This window comes from Bos indicus, chromosome 15 (assembly GCF_029378745.1).
Source record: "Bos indicus isolate NIAB-ARS_2022 breed Sahiwal x Tharparkar chromosome 15, NIAB-ARS_B.indTharparkar_mat_pri_1.0, whole genome shotgun sequence".
In the NCBI taxonomy this organism is placed as follows: Eukaryota; Metazoa; Chordata; class Mammalia; order Artiodactyla; family Bovidae; genus Bos; species Bos indicus.
Window position 1 is genome coordinate 44,474,504 of NC_091774.1, and position 20,123 is coordinate 44,494,626.

The window sequence follows — 20,123 nt, forward strand, 5'->3', positions numbered from 1 at the left end:
AAGAATCTACAGAACAAGTCAAAACATAAGAATAATAAATGTTTTTCTTGAGTCACTGCTGTCAGATTCCTTTCCCTCGCTGGGAGTCACAGTCTACCTCACCTCCCTAGGATGCCCTCTAACACTGCTGATCTCTGGACCTGCTGTGGGGGCAGCTCAGATTCTAATTGGGTTCTCCTCCTCTGTTCTTGCCTCCAATGTCCACAGCTATCAGAACTGGTGTGTTTTCTTTTGTGGGAGCTCTCAATGACCTTTTATATATTCCATAGAGACAGTCTGTCTAGTTGATCATGTGGATTTAATCTGTAGCTTGTACAGCTGGTGGGAAAGCTTTGGGTCTTCTTTCTTAGTTTCAATTGTGGTTTTATTTCCACCTCTGCATATGGGCCATCCACTGGGGTTTGCTCCTGAGGCTGCCCTGGAGGACTTGGGTTTGCCCCTGTGAGGGCCACATGTGGAGATGGTGCAGCTCCCTGCAGCATCGCAAGGATTCTGGCAGCACCAGGTACTCAGGGGAGTTGGTGGCTAGGGCAGCAGGAAATATAGTGCTCTAGAAGGTTATGGCAACCAGTATTGGCCAATAGCTCCAGTATTCTTGCCTGGAGAACCCACCTTCCTGACAGAGAAGCCTGGTAAGCCACAGTCTACAGGGTTGCAAAAAGTCGGACATTACTGAAGCGACCCTGCATGCATAGGCGCGAGACATTTTTTGCCTGTGGCAGCTCTGCCCCAGTGAGAGCTGAGCGTGAAGGTGACACAACTGCTTGGCTTGGGGGGACCCTGGAGGCACCGAGTGTGCAGGGACACGGACTGCTTCCTCTGCAGCAGTTACAGCCCTATCAGAATCTTTTTTTGTGCCTCTTGTGGGTGGCAATCAGAAGGCCTCTTCCGGTTCAGGCACTTAGAGGGCTTCCTTGCCTGGGGTCCTTCTCTGTTGTTCACGCATCAGGCACATAGAGGGGCCCTCGTGGTTGGGGTCCTACTCTGTAGATCACCACGTCGGGAACTTAAAGGGGCATCCTGAGTGGGGCCCTACTCTGTAGTTCAGTGCCTCAGGCATTTGCTGGGCCAGCCCCTCTGTTGTTCAGCTGCCAGTGCTGGCCTGTAGGGGAAGAGAGGCTATGGTGATGGCTCCACCCCCTATGCATGACTCAGCAGTATCGCCTTGCTTCCATGGCTGCCCAGCTTTACTCTGCAGGCATTTTCCAGCACAGTCTCCTCCCTCACATCCCCTGATCTGTCTCTCCACAGTCAACAGCTGCCCTCACCCAGGGATTGCTCCACAATTCCTAAACTCCATCTCCCAGCCAGTGCACCTTCCAGGGGGTCTGCATCCCTGTCCAGGGCAGGTATGGTTGCAGCAAGAACTGTCTGATTCTCATTCCATTTAGGCTGCCACAGATCAGATGTTTCACTCAGCCTTAAATGTTTCTCCTCTGACTCAGACAATTGCCCCAATGTGGGGATCGGACCCCTGCTTCAATTCCTCCACCCGCCAAAGGCAGGTCCGGTCCTACTAACACTCCTGTTTTTCCCCTTGGTTCCTTCATTCTACCGAGTTTTACATGGGTCGCTGGTCAGGTACTCCTGTCCAATCTCAGCTGGTGTTCTGCATGCACTTCTGTGTCTGAAGGTGTATTCCTGATGTATCTGTGGAGAGAAATGTACTCCACGTCCACCTACTCCTCCACCATCTTGTTTTCCTCTGGTTAGATTCTTGATACGTATGTGCTAGTTAGTACTTTGCTGAAGAGTTGAGGGTGGGATCGGCAGCCACCTGCAAATCTATAGTGCTTTCTCTGTGTACAGCCTTCCCCTCTTTGGCAATCTCGCCTGTGGAGTTTAGTTGTCTTGGCCTTCCTGGACTCTCAGCACCATCTCCTCAATTCATGTAGACTGTTGAGCTCTGCTTGGGTTTTCTTTCCCTTCTCTGTAGCTTGGAAACTCTGTCTAGACAGTAAGCTAGGATAATCGTGGGGCTTGTCTCATAGGTTTCCCCTCTGTCAGGGATCACTGCCTTGTGCTGCCTGATGACTAATGTCTGAAAATTGTTATTTCATTTATTTTATCCATTTTTTAGGTTGTTTCAGGAGGGAGGACAAGTCTGGTCTGTTCCTTCATTTTGGAACATAAGTGGGAGTCCAAATGTAGAATAATTCGAAGGCACAGGAAACCATCATCTGTGATTTTATTTTTTACCTACTGTTTGCCTTTGATTCACAAAAGTCAGATCTGTCTCCCCATCTTCCCAGCTCACACAAATGCCTAGACTTCCAGTTGAAGCTATCTTAAAGATTAAAGGAAATTGTTAACTGACTGGTTAGGCTAAGGTAGTAATACTGATCATCCGTTAACTATGTAGCGTTTCTTGTGAGTCCACATATTCTCCAGGCCTACACAATTATTTTTTAATAGTTACAGAAAGACTTCTGAAAAACCTTTATTGATAATAACTTTTATCAGCTTACCTGTTTTAAATTGATCAATTTGTATTGTAAGCACTGCTAATGTAACTTTGCCTTCCAAATAATTCACTTACCGTTTCATTTCATGATCTCTGCCACGCTGTCAGTGGAAAAACTATGGCCTAGTTCAAAAGCTTATTTTTGCGTTAGACTTTACAGAATTCTGTAGTTACTTTTGAAATTCTAAAGCATCCTAAGGTTTAGTGAGTCAGAATTTTGACTATAGGAAGAAAGGTTGTTAGCCTTTTCCTCTTGCTTTCCTGCTTGCTGACTGAACTGAAGTTGCATCAGGAGTGGTAATAGAATAGGATCAGGTCCCAGAATCTTACAAACAACAATGAAAATGTAGTGGCACAGGACGAAATGGAGACATGGAGGCTGGTCTGTGTCTGAATAGCAGCTGCCCACAGGTATGAAAAAGGCATGCATTTTAGTTGACTGGGAATCTTTCTGACTCAATAGATGACCTGACTATTGGAATACTTAAAGTGAGTATAAGAAACATCCACAGATACAGCAAATATGGAAGAGGCATTTCATTTGTGGCTTTTGCCATTTATACCCCATTAGTCACTAAGTTCCACTATTTCTCCCTCTGCGTATTTTCACATTGTTTTCTTCTTTTCTTCTTTCTGCTCCTCACATCTACCCTTTTATGAACAGAGGTCAGTATACACAGCATGTGAGCCAGTCTGGAGTGCAGCCTGTTTTTTTTTTATAGCCTGTAAGTTAGGTTTTTTACATTTTTTAATGGTTGGAAAGAAAGGTTAAAATAGTAGTATTTCATGACATGTGAAAATTATATGAAACTAAATTTCAAAGTCCATAAATAAAGTTTTGTTGTATTGTTTATGGGTGCTTTTATGCTGTGACAGCAGAGCTGAGTGGCTACGGAAGAGGTTGTATGGCCTGTGAAGCCAAAAATACTTACTATCTGTATCTGGCTTTCACAGAAAAGAAGTTTGTTGAGTTCTTCTCTGCATTGCTGCTGGAGTGGAGTGTTCATTTAGAAATGCAGAATTGATAATAGCACATACACTTCCTCCACTCCAAACATAAGCTTCAAAATCTTCAATGGTGGGACTTCCCTGGTTGTCCAGTGGTTAAGACACTGAGATCCCACTGTAGGGGGTACAGGTTCGATCCCTGGTTGGAGATCACAGAGTGGGTAAAAATTAAAAAAAAAAAAATCTTCAGTGGCTACTTATTGCATATGGGGGAAAAAATCCAAGCTCCTTTGTGTGACATCCAGGACTCTTTACAGCCTGGCACCAACCTGTTCTTTCTGGCCTCACCCCTCACCACTCCAGTCTTCTCTGACTTACCAAAATGCTATTAACACTGAGATATGTGTTATTCTTTAACTGCCAGTGTTTTTTCCAGCTTTGGAGTCTGCAAATGCTGTGTGCTATGCCTGTTCTTGCCCATATTTTCTACCCATAAATCCCTGTTCAATCATCCAGACCTGCCTGAAATGGTGCCTCTTCACAGTGAGCATTCTTTAGGCTCGCTCCCTCCTCTGTAACCTCATCACATTTTGGACAGTCCTCTTCTGTTAGCACTTATCACATGACATTGTGATTAGAACCATACTCTGAGCTCCTTGGAGATAAAGAGTATGTTTTATGCTTGCTTTTTCCTCTAGTAGAGCTTCCCTGGTGGCTTCTGCAATGTAGGAGACCCGGGTTTGATTGTTGGGTCAAGAAGATCCCCTGGAGAAGGGAATGGCTACCCACTTCAGTATTCTTGCCTGGAGAATTTCATGGACAGAGTAGCCTGACGAGCTACAGTCCATGGGGTTGGAAAGAGTCAGACATGACTGAGTGACTAATACTTCCACTTTTGTCCCCTCTAGTATCTTACAGAGTACCTTGTACATGACAGATAGCAACTATGTTAAATGAATAGAGTGATTAAGATTATAATGATATTTCTACTCTCTGTTTACAGTATATAACATTTAAACATACCCAACTAAATAATTTGTGATCTCTCTCTTTATATTTATGTCAGAAAATGTATCTTGTGATGGAGCTTTGTGAGGATGGAGAACTCAAAGAAATTCTGGAAAGGAAAGGTCATTTCTCAGAGAATGAGACAAGGTGGATCATTCAAAGTCTCGCCTCAGCTATAGCCTATCTTCACAACAAGGGTAAGAAGAGGATCACCCAGCTCGTTGACTCCATGCAGGCAGATAGCACTTTTGTTTAAGGGTGATTGTATCCAGGATTCATAGTCACAGAAGTAATGCCTACTGATACAGAAAATTTGATTTTAAAAATTAAATTTTTTCCCTTGTAACTTTATTGATATAATTTAATTAGAAACAAGACAGGTATGCAATTACATTGTCCATGGATAAGAAGGAAATTATGAACATTTCTATTCAACAACTTGAAAAGAAGCTAATATTATTAAATCCAAAATAGAAAATCAATAGAAGTGAAATTTCTTAAAACTCATATATTAATAATAATGTTAAAAACCTGCATATACTAGGCATTTAACAAATTTTTAGACTTAATTATTAGAGCAGTTTTAGGTTCACAGCAAAATTGAGAAGTTACAGAGATTCCCAAATACCTCTGTCCATGCATGCAGATCCTTCCCCATTATTAGCATCCCCTATCAGAGGGGTTACACTTGTTACAGTTGATAAACTTGCACTGACACATCGTTATCACCCAAAGTCCGTAGTTTACATTGGTGTTCGCTCTTGGTATTGTACATTCTATGGGTTTTGACAAATGTATGATCCACCAGTAGAGTACCACAGGGGAGTTGTTTCACTACTTTAATATCCACATTTAAATATCATTCTAATTCTTCTAATTGCTTTACTATTCTTTGGTATTATTGCTACTGTTTTTCCTCATGCTCCTGCTTTTTTTTTTTTTTTTTCCCCTTCAGTGTTAGTTTGGCTTACATGTGACTTTAGAAGCTTCTCATTTTATCAGTTCGGTTCAGTTCAATTGCTCAGTCATGTCTGATTCTTTGCAACCCCATGGACTGCAGCACACCAGGCTTCCCTGTCCATCACCAACTCCAGGAGCTTACTCAAACTCGCGTCCATTGCATTGGTGATGCCATCCAACCATCTCATCCTCTGTCATCCCCTTCTCCTCCTGCCCTCAATCTTTCCCAGCATCAGAGTCTTTTCCAAAGAGTAGATTCATCGCATCAGGTGGCCAAAGTATTGGAGTTTCAGCTTCAGCATCAGTCCTTACAATGAACACCCAAGACTGATTTCCTTTAGGATTGACTGGTTAGATCTCTTTGCAGCCCAAGGGACTCTCAAGAGTCTTCTCCAACACCACAGTTCAAAAGAGATAAAAAAAACTTTGTTCCAGAGAGGTCAGGGGACATGGTTGGGTGTGCAGAGCTAGTGCTGGAACCTAGGGGCTCATTCAACAGATGTTCCTTAAGCACCTACAGCATTGAGGTTGGTCCTAGAGTTTACAGAGGTTCAAACACAAGGCACCTGCTGGAGTACAGAAAAGAAATTGATGATTTGTTTTCAAATGGAGTACAGAAAACAATATGATGATTTCTGAGAGCCATATAGAGAGCATGGAGCACAGGTGTACTAAGTGCCTCATTTGATTCGGAAAGTCAAGCAAGAATTCACAGAGGAAGCAAAACTTGAGCTGAGGAATACAAACTCAGGTGGAAAAGGGAGGGCTTTCCGCAGAGAGCGAGGATTTTTGCAAGAGCAGAAAACCAAAGACTTGATATTTTGCTAATTTCAGTTCTAATATATAAAGTCAGTATATTTCAAACTAAATCTTAACAGGATTTATCATGGAACTTGATAAAATTATTTTGAGAGTGATGAGAATAGTAAAAAAAACAATTAAAAAGAACAGTGGAGGCAGCAGAGAGACTTGCCCTGCCAAGTGTCAAACCACATTATGAAGATATATTAGTTAAAGTTTTGTGGTGTTTATGTAAGAAGAGATAAGGAGAACAATAGAAATTCCAAACACAGGTTGGGTGTGGAAGAGAACTGTAAACAACTAGGAGTAGTAGACAGTCCAGGGCTCATCCAGCCACGTTTCCCCGGAAATTATACCTATAGCTTTTTAAGTTTAGGGGAATGATTACAATGGATATGGACTGGATCAGTTATTTGCAAAGGAAATATTTGGTACATGAGAGTATTTGCATGTACATAAAAGTCCTGCCTGAGCCCTGACATGTTCAACTGGAGATTTTGTGTCTCACGGGTTTTTATTTTTAACTTTAATGTATAAAGAGTAGAAAAGTGGGACTGATGGTGCAGAAAATATATTGAAAAAAATATAGTTTGTATACACGTAGCCAAGTTGCAGTATGTTAAATGTTTATGCTGACAATAACATATGAATAGAAGTAAAGAGGTAATCCTCTCTTTGAAGAGTCAAGGACATGGGAAAGCTTCCTCCTACAGGAAATAGCTAACCTTGGACATGATCCTCTTTCACACTCACCAGGCCATTCATGAAGAGTGGCCAGCTGGAGCAGCAGGGGGTTGGGGAAGAGGTCAGGGAGTCAAAGAAAGTGGCTCCTTAAGGTTAGAAACGTGGAGAAAAGGGATCAATCTTTCCCAGCATCAGGGTCTTTTCAAATGAGTCAGCTCTCCGCATCAGATGGCCAAAGGATTGGAGTTTCAGCTTCAACATCAGTCCCTCCAATGAACACCCAGGACTGATCTCCTTTTTCAACAGTAGATGTTAACTGGTCAAGTTCTATTTGTGTCCACTCTAATTATTTTTTCATTATCCATTTCATTTGATTTGTTGTTTATTTTCTTGGTAGATATAGTACATAGAGATCTGAAACTGGAGAACATAATGGTTAAAAGCAGCTTTATTGATGCTAACAATGAAATGAACTTAAACATAAAGGTAAGATATTAGAAATTGTGGTAAATGTTTGCCTATAAATAGTTTGATATCAAAGTGGCAACGTACATCCTCTTTTTTAGATACATTTCAGAAGCTTTTTAACAGCCAAAAATAAGCAGCCTGTGCTAAAAAAATTAAAATTTCACAAAAGAGGTTGTGACTGACAAGAATAATTTTACAAGTTAAGTAGTGCTACTGAATTTTTTAAAGTAGATATTCATTTGGATAGTTCTGAATCATTAGTTAATAGCAAACAAACAGATGCTCTGAATTCTAATTAATTTCAAAACTATGCCTGGTAATTTGATGTAAATGTGTTACAAATTTAGAGAAAAAGTACACCTTGGCTGTGCCTTTGATACTAAATTAATGCTGAAGTCTGTGTTTCTCATTTAAAATTTTCTTGGGTATTAATATTTATGTTCTAAGCACAGTTAGTATGCCAAGTATTTATTCTTGAAGACTTTATTCAAATTAAGTGTTCTTTAATGTCAAATAAATGATCGAATACATTATTTATTAGCATTTTAAAAGTGGTTGCTTTCAAAATATATGAATGTATTAATTTGGGAATAAAATGTTGTCTTTGAATAACTTGCTCTGTTGCATTTATAACATAAATAGGATTAACAGTATTGTTGTTATACTCAAATAAATATTCTTAGATGTTTCTATTATAAGCTCTATGAGTGCAGGAATTCTGTGTGTGTCTTATTCACTGTTGGTACCAGGAATAATGCCTAAAATATAATATGTGCTCAATTAATATTTGGTGCATGAAGGAATAAATGCCCTCCAAAGAACTGAATTGGGTCATGAGAACTTTTATATATTTGATACCTGTATACATTTTCTGTGGAGAAAGATAATGTAGCATGATGCTCCAAGTAGGGTCATTGTGAACACTCCTGGAGAAATTTATTAGTCTCTTTAGAGAAATAGTGATATCACATTGTTGATAGGAACATTTTCTTACTCCGTAAGGTACTGAAAACTTTCCATTCAGTGTCTGTGGACCACAATCTCATCTTTGGTTGTGTGGTCAGTAAATGTGCCTGTTTTTTCTGCTTTCAGCCCAAGGCTGTTCCAACGTGGGAGACAATACCAAGGGCACACACTGAATATTTAATAAGCAAATGTTTAATGACAAGACTTAGACTTGAGCAGAAAGCCTGCAGTTGCAGCAGTAGGCCTCCCGTGTATTCGTAGTTATCGTGTGTATTTTTTTTTCCTGTTAATTTGCTTCTCGTAGTTTTTAATAGTGTAATAATTTTTAAATTAGTATACTCTAGAAACACAGAGGAAATAACAGTAAAGAAAAGATAGCATTGACTAGAGAAAATATTTTATAAATAATTATAAAAAGGAGGAGTTTCTGTGAGTGCTGACAAGAATAATGATTTGCATTTATAACAGTGCTTTAAACTGAAACATAGCTTGAGCATCAGAAAAATAGATAATAAACTTACCAAGGCCAGAATGTGTTTTACAATGAAATAACTTTATAAAGATAAATTTCATTTTAAAAAATGTTAAATGCCTTCTTGGAAGAGTAACTCCCTATGTTGAACTGTTGAATTTAAATTAGAAGGAGTGAATAATCAACATTATGGGTGTTTTTTCAAAATTTGAAAAACCAAGTTTCTCTTGACTAGGTTTCTTTTTCACAAGGAGGGGTGGGTGGGAAGGGGAAGCAAGGTCCTTATTAGTAATGCAAGGAAAGCCCCTCTGTCCTCAAGAATTCCTGAATTAAATGCAATACAGTGTAGTGAAAATCCTGTTGGCAGAATGTGTGAACTTTGGGTCTGGAAAACTGGTGACTCTGTGAATTTCTTCTTGAAGGTGACCGATTTTGGCCTAGCAGTGAAGAAGCATGGAAGGAGTGAGGTCATGCTGCAAACCACATGTGGGACACCCATCTATATGGGTAAGTTAGGAGGCTTTAAATGATTTTTTTTCCTATAGAGAAAAGTAGAACAACTTGTGTGGATTAAAATTTGAGCAGTTTGATTCTGCATCATAACTAATGGCCCTGATCAAGCTACCTTTTCTTTTCTTGAAAGTGAAAGTATTTTAGTTGTTGTCACAAATTTTTCATAGTTCTTATCTTTGGAGATTATAGTGTTCATCATTTCTCTGGGCTCTTCTTATAACTGTTTATGTCTCTTAGGTAATCATACACCCAAACCTAATTATCATTTTGTTAATTCATGCTAAAATAATGCATGTGTTTTGCTTCTTTCCATTTTTTATCCAATTTCATTGCCATCCAGTAGTTTTTCATAGAGTCCTGATTAAATATATTTCATAAACCAACAGTTTCTCATTTTTGTAAATGTAATTTTTAACAGCATTCTTGAAGTATAATTTAGATACCCAAAAAAATGTGCCATTGGGTGATTTTTCATACATTCACAGAGTTTTACAGCACCTCCACAGTCCAATTTAAGCAGTTCTACCTCTAGCAGTTGCCTCATGCCCATTTGCTCTCAATCTCATTCCCATCCCAATCCCAGGTAACCACTGATCTTTGTCTCTCTAGGTTTTCTGTTTCTGGATATTTCATATAAATGGAATCATACAACATCTAGGCTTATACACCTGGTTTTTTTCACTTAGCATGATGTTTTTGAGGTACATCCCTATTGCAGCACATATGTGTAGTCTGTTCCGTTAGTAAACAGTTGTCCATTGTATAGATATGCAATGCTTTGTTTATCTGTTTATTAGTTGATGCACATGTAGATTGTTTCCAGTTTGGAGCTATTATGAATAATCCTGCTTATGGACATTTGTGTTCAAGTTTTTATGTGGGCATATATTTCTTTGGAAGGAATGATGCTCAAGCTGAAACTCCAGTACTTTGGCCACCTCATGCGAAGAGTTGACTCATTGGAAAAGACTCTGATGCTGGGAGGGATTGGGGGCAGGAGGAGAGGGGGACCACAGAGGATGAGATGGCTGGATGGCATCACTGACTCGATGGACGTGAGTCTGAGTGAACTCCAGGAGTTGGTGATGGACAGGGAGGCCTGGCATGCTGCGATTCGTGGGGTCGCAAAGAGTCAGACACGACTGAGTGACTGAACTGAACTGATGGTTTCATTTTCCCTGGGTAGCTACAAAGAAGTGAAATTGATGAATCATATATTATTTATGTTTATACTTTTTAAGAAATTACCAAACAATTTTCCAAAGTACTATAAGATTTTACCTTCCCACTAGCAATGTGTAAGAGTTCCAGTTTCTTCACATCCTTTCTAACTGTATTACTTATCTTTGTAATTATAGCCATTCTGATGGGTAGGAAGTAGCATCTCATTGTGATTTTTAATTTTCATTACCTTAACGACCAATGATGTTGAACATCTTTTCATGTACTTATTAGTCATTCATATATCTTACAATAGACATAGATGAAATGCCTATTCAAATTTGTATCTATTGAGATGATCATATACTTTTTAAATTTATTAAAGAAATAATTGCATTAATAGAAATGTTGAACCATCCTTGTACCTTTGGATTAAACCTCACTTGGTTTGATATACTGCTATATTCAGTTTGATCATAACAGTATGGATCACAACAAACTGTGGAAAATTCTTAAAGAGATGGGAATACCAGACCGCCTTACCTGCCTCCTGAGAAATCTGTATGCAGGTCAAGAAGCAATAGTTAGAACTGGACATGAAACAACAGACTGGTTCAAAATCAGGAAAGGAGTACATCAACACTGTATATTGTCATCTTGCGTATTTAACTTAAATGCGGAGTGCATCATGTGAAACGCCAGGCTGGATGAAGCTCAAGCTGGAATTAAGATTGCTGGGAGAAATATCAATAACCTCAGATATTCAGATGCACCACCCTTATGGCAGAAGGTGAAGAGGAACTAAAAAGTCTCTTAATGAAGGTGAAAGAGGAGAGTGAAAGAGTTGGTTTAAAACTCAACATTCAGAAAATGAAGATCGTGGCATCTGGTCCCATCACTCCATGGGAAATAGATGGGGAAACAGTAGAAACAGTGTCAGACTTTATTTTTGGGGGCTCCAAAATCACTGCAGATGGTGACTACAGCCATGAAATTAAAAGACGCTTACTCCTTGCAAGGAAAGTTATGACCAACCTAGATAGCATATTCAAAAGCAGAGACATTACTTTGCCAACAAAGGTCTGTCTAGTCAAGGCTATGGTTTTTCCAGTAGTCATGTAAGGATGTGAGAGCTGGACCATAAAGAAAGCTGAGTGCCAAAGAATTGATGCTTTAGAACTGTGGTGTTGGAGAAGACTCTTGAGATTCCCTTGGACTTCAAGGAAATCCAACCAGTCTATCCTAAAGGAAATCAATCCTGAATTTTCACTGGAAGGAGTCATGCTGAAGCTGAAGCTCCATACTTTGGCCACCTGATGGGAAGAGGCAACTCATTGGCAAAGATCCTGATGCTGGGAAAGATTGAGGGCAGAAGAGGAATGAAGTGACAGAGGATGAGATGGTTGGGTGGTGTCATCAACTCAGTGGACATGAGTTTGAACAAATTCTGGGAGATAGTGAAGGACAGGGAAGCCTGGTGTGCTGCAGTCCTTGGGGTGGCAAAGAGTTGGACAGGACTAAGTAACTGAACGACAACAAATAATTCAGTTTGTTACCACTTTAGTTCAGAACTTTGAGTGTAGCTTTCTTTCCTGCTGCCCTTATGTTTTTTGATGTTAGGATTATACTATCCTCATTTTAAAAATAAAATATTTTCATTTTTTGTATGTTCATGAACCATTTAAATAATAGAAATTACCTACTCATTAATTATTTGATGAGATTTCCCCTTAAAATTTTTGGTCATGGTACCCTGTGGGGATAAAATTTCTATTATTTTCTTTTTTTAAGTTTTTGTTTATTTATTTATTTTGGCTGTTCTGGTTCTTTGTTGCTGCACGCAAACTTTCTCTAGTTGCAGCGAGCAGGAGTTACTCTTTGTTGCAGTGTATGGGCTTCTCTTATTGCAGAACATGGGCTGCAGGCACTCAGCTTGTGAGCCAAGTTGCTCCACAGCATGTGGGACCTTCCCAGACCAAGAATCAAACTTGCGCCACTGCATTGGCAGGTGACTTTCTAACCGCTAGACCACCAGGGAAATCCCTATTATTTTTAATTTATATTAGATTATTTAAGTTTTTCACATTTTGAATCATTTTGATAATTTATATTTTTCAGAAAATTGTTCATTGTGATTTTAAATTTTATTGGTATAAAGATGCATATTACATTCACTTGTAATTCTTAGATCTGTGGTTTTGGCTCCATATTAATTCTTAATATTTATTAAGAAGGCAATATAATTTAATATTAGCAGTATGGCCTCTGACATCACTGGCTAACTTGGGACTCTAACTCTGCCACTTGCTTTCTGGTTAGCCCTGTACAAACAACTTTGTCATGGTTTCTACTTTTGTATAATAGGGATTATGCCACCCTTCTATAAAAAAAAAATGAAGGATCTATTTTGTGTCAGACACTGTTCTAGGGGTTGGAAATATAATAGTGAACAAAACAAGAAAATGTGTGTTGGTGCAAACATTAATAAAAAAGATTAAAAAAATATCTGGTATGTTAGCGAGAAGTGCTAAGGAAGAAAAATAAAACAGAAAAGGGTAGAAGATGTACTTTAGGATGGTAATAATAATATCTTTTTATTAGATTGGCATAGAATTAAATGTAAAGTGCTTAGCACAGTACATGGCACTTATGCTCAATTTTAGTTCTTGTAATAATACTAACCATTTTTTCTTGATCAAATTTATTAGTGGCAGGACTATTTATTGAGCTTTCAAAACTCCAGCTTAAGTCTAGTGGTATTTGATTTTCATTGATTTCTGCTTTTATTTTTCTTAATTCCTTCTTTCCACTTACTTTTGGTTTATTTTTAAACTTCCTAAGTTAAATGTTTATTTTCAGTCTTATTTTCTAATAAATGCATTTAAGGCTGTATATTTTCCTCTGAGTACTCCTTTAACTGTTTCTTTTATTATACAGTGTTCTAATTGTTATTAATTTCTTAATAGTCTATGATTTTAGTCTTCTTCTTTAATCCAAAAATTACTTTGAAGTGCTTTTAGAATTTTCTGTGGAATGTGTTTGATACTTATATGATTGTGTTAATTTATCTAACCTTTTGGTTTTCTATCTGATTTTCTTCATTTTATTAGGTAATTGTGAGTTAAAAGATTTCAACTTCAAGGAATTTTCTCTGTGGTTGAACACAAGGTTCATTTTTGCAAACATTAGTTTGGATATTTTGAAAGCATGTACCCTCAGCCCTCTTTATCTGTGGGTTCTACACCTGCAGATTCAACTAACCAATGATCCGAAGTATTTGAGGAAAAAATTTCCAGAAAGCTCTAAAAAGCAAAACTTGAATTTATTACACAGTGGCAACTATTTACATAGCATTTATATTGTGTTAGGTATTATATGTTAATCTAGAGATGATTTAAAGTATATGGGACTATATGGGTAGGTTACATTCAAATATTAAGCCAATTTTTATAAGGGACTTATGCATCCATGAATTTTGGTATCTGACAGCCTGGGTGCTAAAGGGTTAGGGGCTGAATCCTGAAACCAGTCCACTACAGAAGCCGAGGGACGACTATATACTCCTGGTTTGTCAAGCATAAAAGTGTTTGTATGTGTGTATTTATAAAACCAAACATGAGACTTTTGTGATTCAAACTTTTTATTTTATTAATTTTATTGAAATATAGTTGATATGTATGGTCATTTAAATAATTTTAATTCTTCAAGCCCATTAGCAAAATTTATCTTTCCATTTGTTTGTGTTGTCTTCAGTTTTTTCCTCCCAGTCTGTAGGTTATCTTTTCATTTTGTTTGCTGTACGGGAACTTTTAAGTTTGAGTAGATCTCATATGGGAGAAGGCGATGGCACCCCACTCCAGTACTTTTGCCTGGAAAATCCCATGGACGGAGGAGCCTGGTAGGCTGCAGTCCATGGGGTCGTGAAGAGTCAGACACGACTGAGCGACTTCCCTTTCACTTTTCACTTTCATGCATTGGAGGAGGAAATGGCAACCCACTCCAGTGTTCTTGCCTGGAGAATCCCAGGGACGGGGGAGCCTGGTGGGCTGCCATCTATAGGATCGCACAGAGTCGGACATGACTGAAGTGACTTAGCAGCAGCAGCAGCAGCAGCAGATCTCATATGTTTATTTTTCCTTTTATTTCTATTGCCTTGGGAAATTGACCTAAGAACACATTGGTATGATTTATGTTAGAGAATGTTTTGCTTATGTTCTCTTCTAGGAATTTTATGGTGTTGTGTCTTATATTTCAGACTTTAAGCCATTTTGAGTTTATTTATTTTTTTTTTGTATGGTGTGAAGATGTGTTATAAATTCATTGATTTGCATGTGGCTGTCCAACTTTCCCAGCACCACTGTTGAAGAGATTGTCTTTTTTCTATTGTGTGTTCTTGCCCACTTTGTTGACAGTTAATTGACCATAGGTATGTAGGTTTATTTCTGGGCTCCCTGTTCTGTTGCATTGATCCATATGTGGGATTGTTTTCTTAATTTTTTTCTGGAAATTTGTTGTTAGTATATAGAATAAATATCTACATATTCTATATCTTGCTATTTTACTGTATTCATTTATTCTAATAGTTCTCTGTTGGCATCTTTAGGATTTTTTGTATATAATATCATGTCATCTGCGAACAGTGACAGTTTTACTTCTTCCTTTCCAATTTGGATTCTTTTTACTTTTTCTTATCTAATTGCTATGGCTAGGACTTCCACTACTTTGTTGAATAAAAGTGAAAAGAGTAGATATCCTTATCTTGTTCCTGTTCACAGAGGATAAGAATTTTTACCATGTAGAAGGAACAGATAAATGCTTTTGGTTCTTTACCATTGAGTATGATGTTCACTGTGGGTTTGTCATTATGGCCTTTATTATGTTGAGGTATGTTCCCTCTATACCAACTTTCTGGAGAGTTTTTGTCATAAATGGATGTCAAATTTTGTCAAAAGCTTTTTCTGCATCTATAGGGATGATCATACGATTGTTACCCTTCATTTGTTAATGTAGTGTATCACATTCATTGATTTGAAGATATTGAACCATCCTTGAGTTACTGGACTAAATTCTACTTAATCATGGTGTGTGGTTCTTTTAGTTTGCTAAGATTTTTTTGAAGTTTTTTGCATCTGTGTTCATCAGTGATATTGGCTTATAATTTTCTTTTTTTGTGGTATCTTTATCTAGTTTTGATAACAGGCTGATGCTGGCCTTGTAAAATGAGTTTGGAAGTATTCCTTCCTTTTTAACTTTTTGGAATAGTTTGATAAGGATAGGTGTTAACTTTTCTTAAATGCTTTTTAGAATTTACCTGTGGAGCTATCTGGTATTGGACTTTTATTTTTTGGGAATTTTTAAGTTACTGATCCAGTTTTATCACTGGTAATTGATCTGTTTCTGTTTTTTCCTGATTCAGTCTTAGGAGATTGTGTATTTCAAGAAATTTATCTCTTCCCTCTAAATTGTCCATTTCATTGGTATATAATTGGTCATAGTAATCTCTTATGATCCTTTGTATTTCTGTGGTATTGGTTGTAATTTCTATTTCATTCTGATTTTGTGTCTTTTTTCTTAATGAGTCTTGCTAAAGGTTTATCAATTTTGCTTATCTTTTTAAAGAACTAGCTCTTAGCTCTAAGTCTGTCTCTTTCAGTGATCTTTTCAATATCTTTTTAGTCTCTGTCTCTTTTATTTCTGATCTGATCTTTTTTTTTCTCTTTCCTTCTATTAATTTCAGGTTTTCTTTGTTCTTCTTTTTCTAGTTCCTTTAGATATAATGTTAGATTGTTTATTTGAAGTTTTTCTTGTTTGCTGAGGTAAGGCTTGTATCTCTATAAACTTCTCTATTAGAACTACTTTTGCTGTGTCCCATAAATTATAGATCATTGTGTTTCCATTTTTATTTCTCTTTAGGTATTTTTGATTTCCTCTTTCATTTCTTCAGTGGCCCATTGGTTGTTTAGTAGTATGTTATTTATACTTCATGTCTTTGTGCTTTTTCAGTTTCTTTTCTTTTCGTTTTGCCCAATTCTTTGTGTCTAATTTCTATGTGTTAGGTATGTTGGTTGTATCTTCTGATCTTGGAGAAATGGTGCCTTATATAGGCGATGTCCTGTGGGGACCACCAGGGGCTCCCCTCTGATCACTGGAGTTGTATGTTCTAGGGGTGTCCCCTTTGTGGGCTGCATGCACCCTTTTTTGGTGGGGCTGACTACTGTGGACACACTGGTAGATGGGACTGGCCCCCAACCTGCTTGGCTTTGAGGCTGTGCCACATAGTGACTCTGGGCTTGCTAGAAGGTGAGGTAGGCTTACTGCGGGGTTAACTGCATGGCCTGTGTAGGCCATACTTGCACCCGCTATTGGCCTGCTGGTGTACAAGGCTTGGTGCCTATATGGCTGCATGGTAAAGGGCAGTGCTAGTTTGCTGGTGGGTGGGCCAGGTCTTGGCAACTGTCTACTAGGGGGCGTAGGGCTGGTTTGTGCCTGCTGGTGGGTGGGGCAGGTCCTGGCACTAATAAGCTAGAGGGAGGAAACCAAAATGATGCTTACCAGCACCAGTGTCCATGTGATAGAATGAACTCCCCACAATGGCTGCTGCCAGTCCCCTGGGGGAGTCCTAGCTGCTTCCTCCCTTCCTGGGAGGTTTTCCAAGATCAGCAACTGGGTCTGACCTGTTTTTCAAACTACTGCCTCTGAGCTGGGTTTCGGAGTGTGAGATATTGTGTGCACTCTTGAAGAGCAAAGTCTGTTGTTTCCTCTAGCACTCCAGCTCTCCTGGATATAAGCCTTGCTGGTTGTCAAAGCCAGGTGTTCTGGGGGCTTATATTCCTGGTGCAGAACCCCTAGACTGGGGAGCCTGATGTGGGGCTAAGAGTCCTCACTCCTTGTGGAGGAATTCTGAGATTGTGACATTCCTCCTGTTAGTGTTTCAGTGACCTGGAAATGTAGGTTCTAACTGTAGGATGTCTCCTCCTCTCCTTCCCATATTCTTGTACTTCCTACTTTATGTCTTAATTGTGGAAAATTCTTTTCTGCTAGTTTTCAGGTCATCCCTATAGATAGTTGCTCTGTAAGTAGTAATTTTGGTATGTTCGTGGGAGGTGATGAGCTCATAGTCTTCAGTTCTGTCATCTCAGCCACTAGTCCATATTATTAATTTTGCTTGCTTCCTCTGTTGATTTCTAAGAGAGTTATTAAAGTCACTCACTAATGTAGGGCTTTAGTAGATTTTTTTTGTACTTTTAGTAGATTTCATAAAAATATTCTTTATGGAAACATAATTTGTATATAATAAAATACACAGATTTTAAGTGTAAAGTTTAATGAGTTTTGACAAATATATATACTTGTACAATTACCATCTCAGTGAAGATATAGAATATTTCCATCACCCCAGAAATTTCCTTTGTGTCCCTCTCAGTCAATCCCCCACCCAAACCTTAGCAACCACTGAGGATTTCCATTGCCTTAGATTAGTTTTGCTTGTCTAGAATTTATAAAAATTGAATCATAAGTATATATTCTTTTGTGTCTATCTTCTTCTGTTCCATGTAATGATTTTGAGACTTAGCCATGTTGTTATATCAGTAGTTTATTCATTTTTATTCCTGAGGAGTATGCCTGGTTCATTGTTTGTCTATTTGATGCATAAAGTTTCTAAGTTGTTTTATCTTATTTGGGAGGAGGCTACTTTAGATTCTGTTCATATCCTCCTGTTGGCAAAAGACATCTGGTCTGTAGTTACATGGGGAAAATATATCCAAGCGTCCTGAGTTTTATGCCTGCTTATTAGTTGTCTACACTGATAACAAGTGAGAGAACAAGAGAGAAGACAGATGGTTTGTGGGGCTTTGCTGACTTCCTAAGTGGCTCTTTGGCACAGTTGCTCTGGCCTCTGCCTCCCTGTGAGAGCTGTGATGACAGTGCCCGTAGAAAAGCCCCTGGTAATTAAGGGGACTCTGGAACGATGAGGGCTCTGAATTCCAGGCCCCCACTGAGTGGTAGAGCTATGTGGAAATCTGTCAGGGAATTAGATCATGGAATCGGCCCTTGTCATAGACACATGGCCATAGAGCAACTTGAATGTTTATGATTCAGTATTTTAAAAGTTTAAGGAGGCTTAAAGAATACAAGTAATTGCTTAAAGGAAAATGTTAATTAGTTAATTTTAAGTGATTTGAAGACAAATTACTTAGTTTGTTAATTATCTATAGTTGAGTCTTTTCTCATTCTTCTGTTTACCTTTCAGCTCCTTTTTTTGTTGTTGTTGCTTTTTAGTTCCTTTAAAATAGTTAGAGGAAATGAAATTTCATTTGCTTTTATTGGTTACAGACACATTGTGTGTGTGTGTGTGTTGGGAGGGGTGATTGAAACTGTTTTCTAAAGTGAAAACACCTTTTGCATGGGAGATGCTCTGTAACTGTGTTACTTTAGGTGAGTCACTTAATATGTGTATCTGGACCTTAATTTCCTCACTGGCAAAGTGAGTCAAATGCCTGATACCCATCTCACATGATTCTTAACATAATTTATACGAATAGCATCATTGATGCAAAAGTACTTTGTAAATTTTAAATTTCTATTCAAATACACACAGTTGACCCTTAAACAATGTGGGAGTGAAGCTACATATTAACTTACTGTTGGCCCTCCGGGGTGCTCCCTAACTGTAGAGGTGTAATAGACATATTCCTGGAATAACAAGCATATTCAACTTTTTAAAAACCCAGCCATTATTTAAAAATCTAATCATTAAAAGACCATCACGACCCAGATAATCACGATGCTGTAATCACTCACCTAGAGCCAGACATCCTGGAATGTGAAGTCAAGTGGGCCTTAGGAAGCATCACTACGAACAAAGCTAGTGGAGGTGATGGAATTCCAGTTGAGCTATTTCAAATCCTGAAAGATGATGCTGTGAAAGTGCTGCACTCAATATGCCAGCAAATTTGGAAAACTCAGCAGTGGCTACAGGACTGGAAAAGGTCAGTTTTCATTCCAATCCCAAAGAAAGGCAATGCCAATGAATGCTCACTACTGCAACAATTGCACTCATCTCACACGCTAGTAAAGTGATGCTGAAAATTCTCCAAGTCAGGCTTCAGCAATACGTGAACCATGAACTTCCTAATGTTCAAGCTGGTTTTAGAAAAGGCAGAGGAACCAGAGATCAAATTGCCAACATCCACTGGATCATCGAAAAAGCAAGAGAGTTCCAGAAAAACATCTATTTCTGCTTTATTGACTATGCCAAAGCCTTTGACTGTGTGGATCACAATAAACTGGAAAATTCTGCAAGAGATGGGAATACCAGACCACCTGACCTGCCTCTTGAGAAACCTATATGCAGGTCAGGAAGCAACAGTTAGAACTGGACATGGAACAACAGACTGGTTCCAAATAGGAAAAGGAGTACGTCAAGGCTGTATATTGTCACCCTGCTTATTTAACTTATATGCAGAGTACATAATGAGAAACGCTGGGCTGGAAGAAACACAAGCTGGAATCAAGATTTACGGGAGAAATATCAATAACCTCAGATATGCAGATGACACCAGCCTTATGGCAAAAAGTGAAGAAGTAAAGAGCCTCTTGATGAAAGTGAAAGAGGAGAGTGAAAAAGTTGGCTTAAAGCTCAGCATTCAGAAAACTAAGATCATGGCATCTGGTCCC

The 20,123-nt window shown here is 38.5% G+C and overlaps 1 protein-coding gene across 7 annotated transcripts in view; it reads left to right on the plus strand.

Moving 5' to 3' along the window:
- STK33 (serine/threonine kinase 33) overlaps positions 1-20,123 on the plus strand; it is a 208,289-nt gene that overhangs the window by 130,142 nt on the left and 58,024 nt on the right. For all 7 annotated transcript variants that reach the window (XM_019975807.2, XM_019975806.2, XM_070803714.1 and 4 more), the window contains 3 exons: positions 4,479-4,617; positions 7,263-7,351; positions 9,194-9,278. In XM_019975807.2, the coding sequence (XP_019831366.2) occupies positions 4,479-4,617; positions 7,263-7,351; positions 9,194-9,278 (313 nt within the window). The remainder of the gene's footprint in view (positions 1-4,478; positions 4,618-7,262; positions 7,352-9,193; positions 9,279-20,123) is intronic.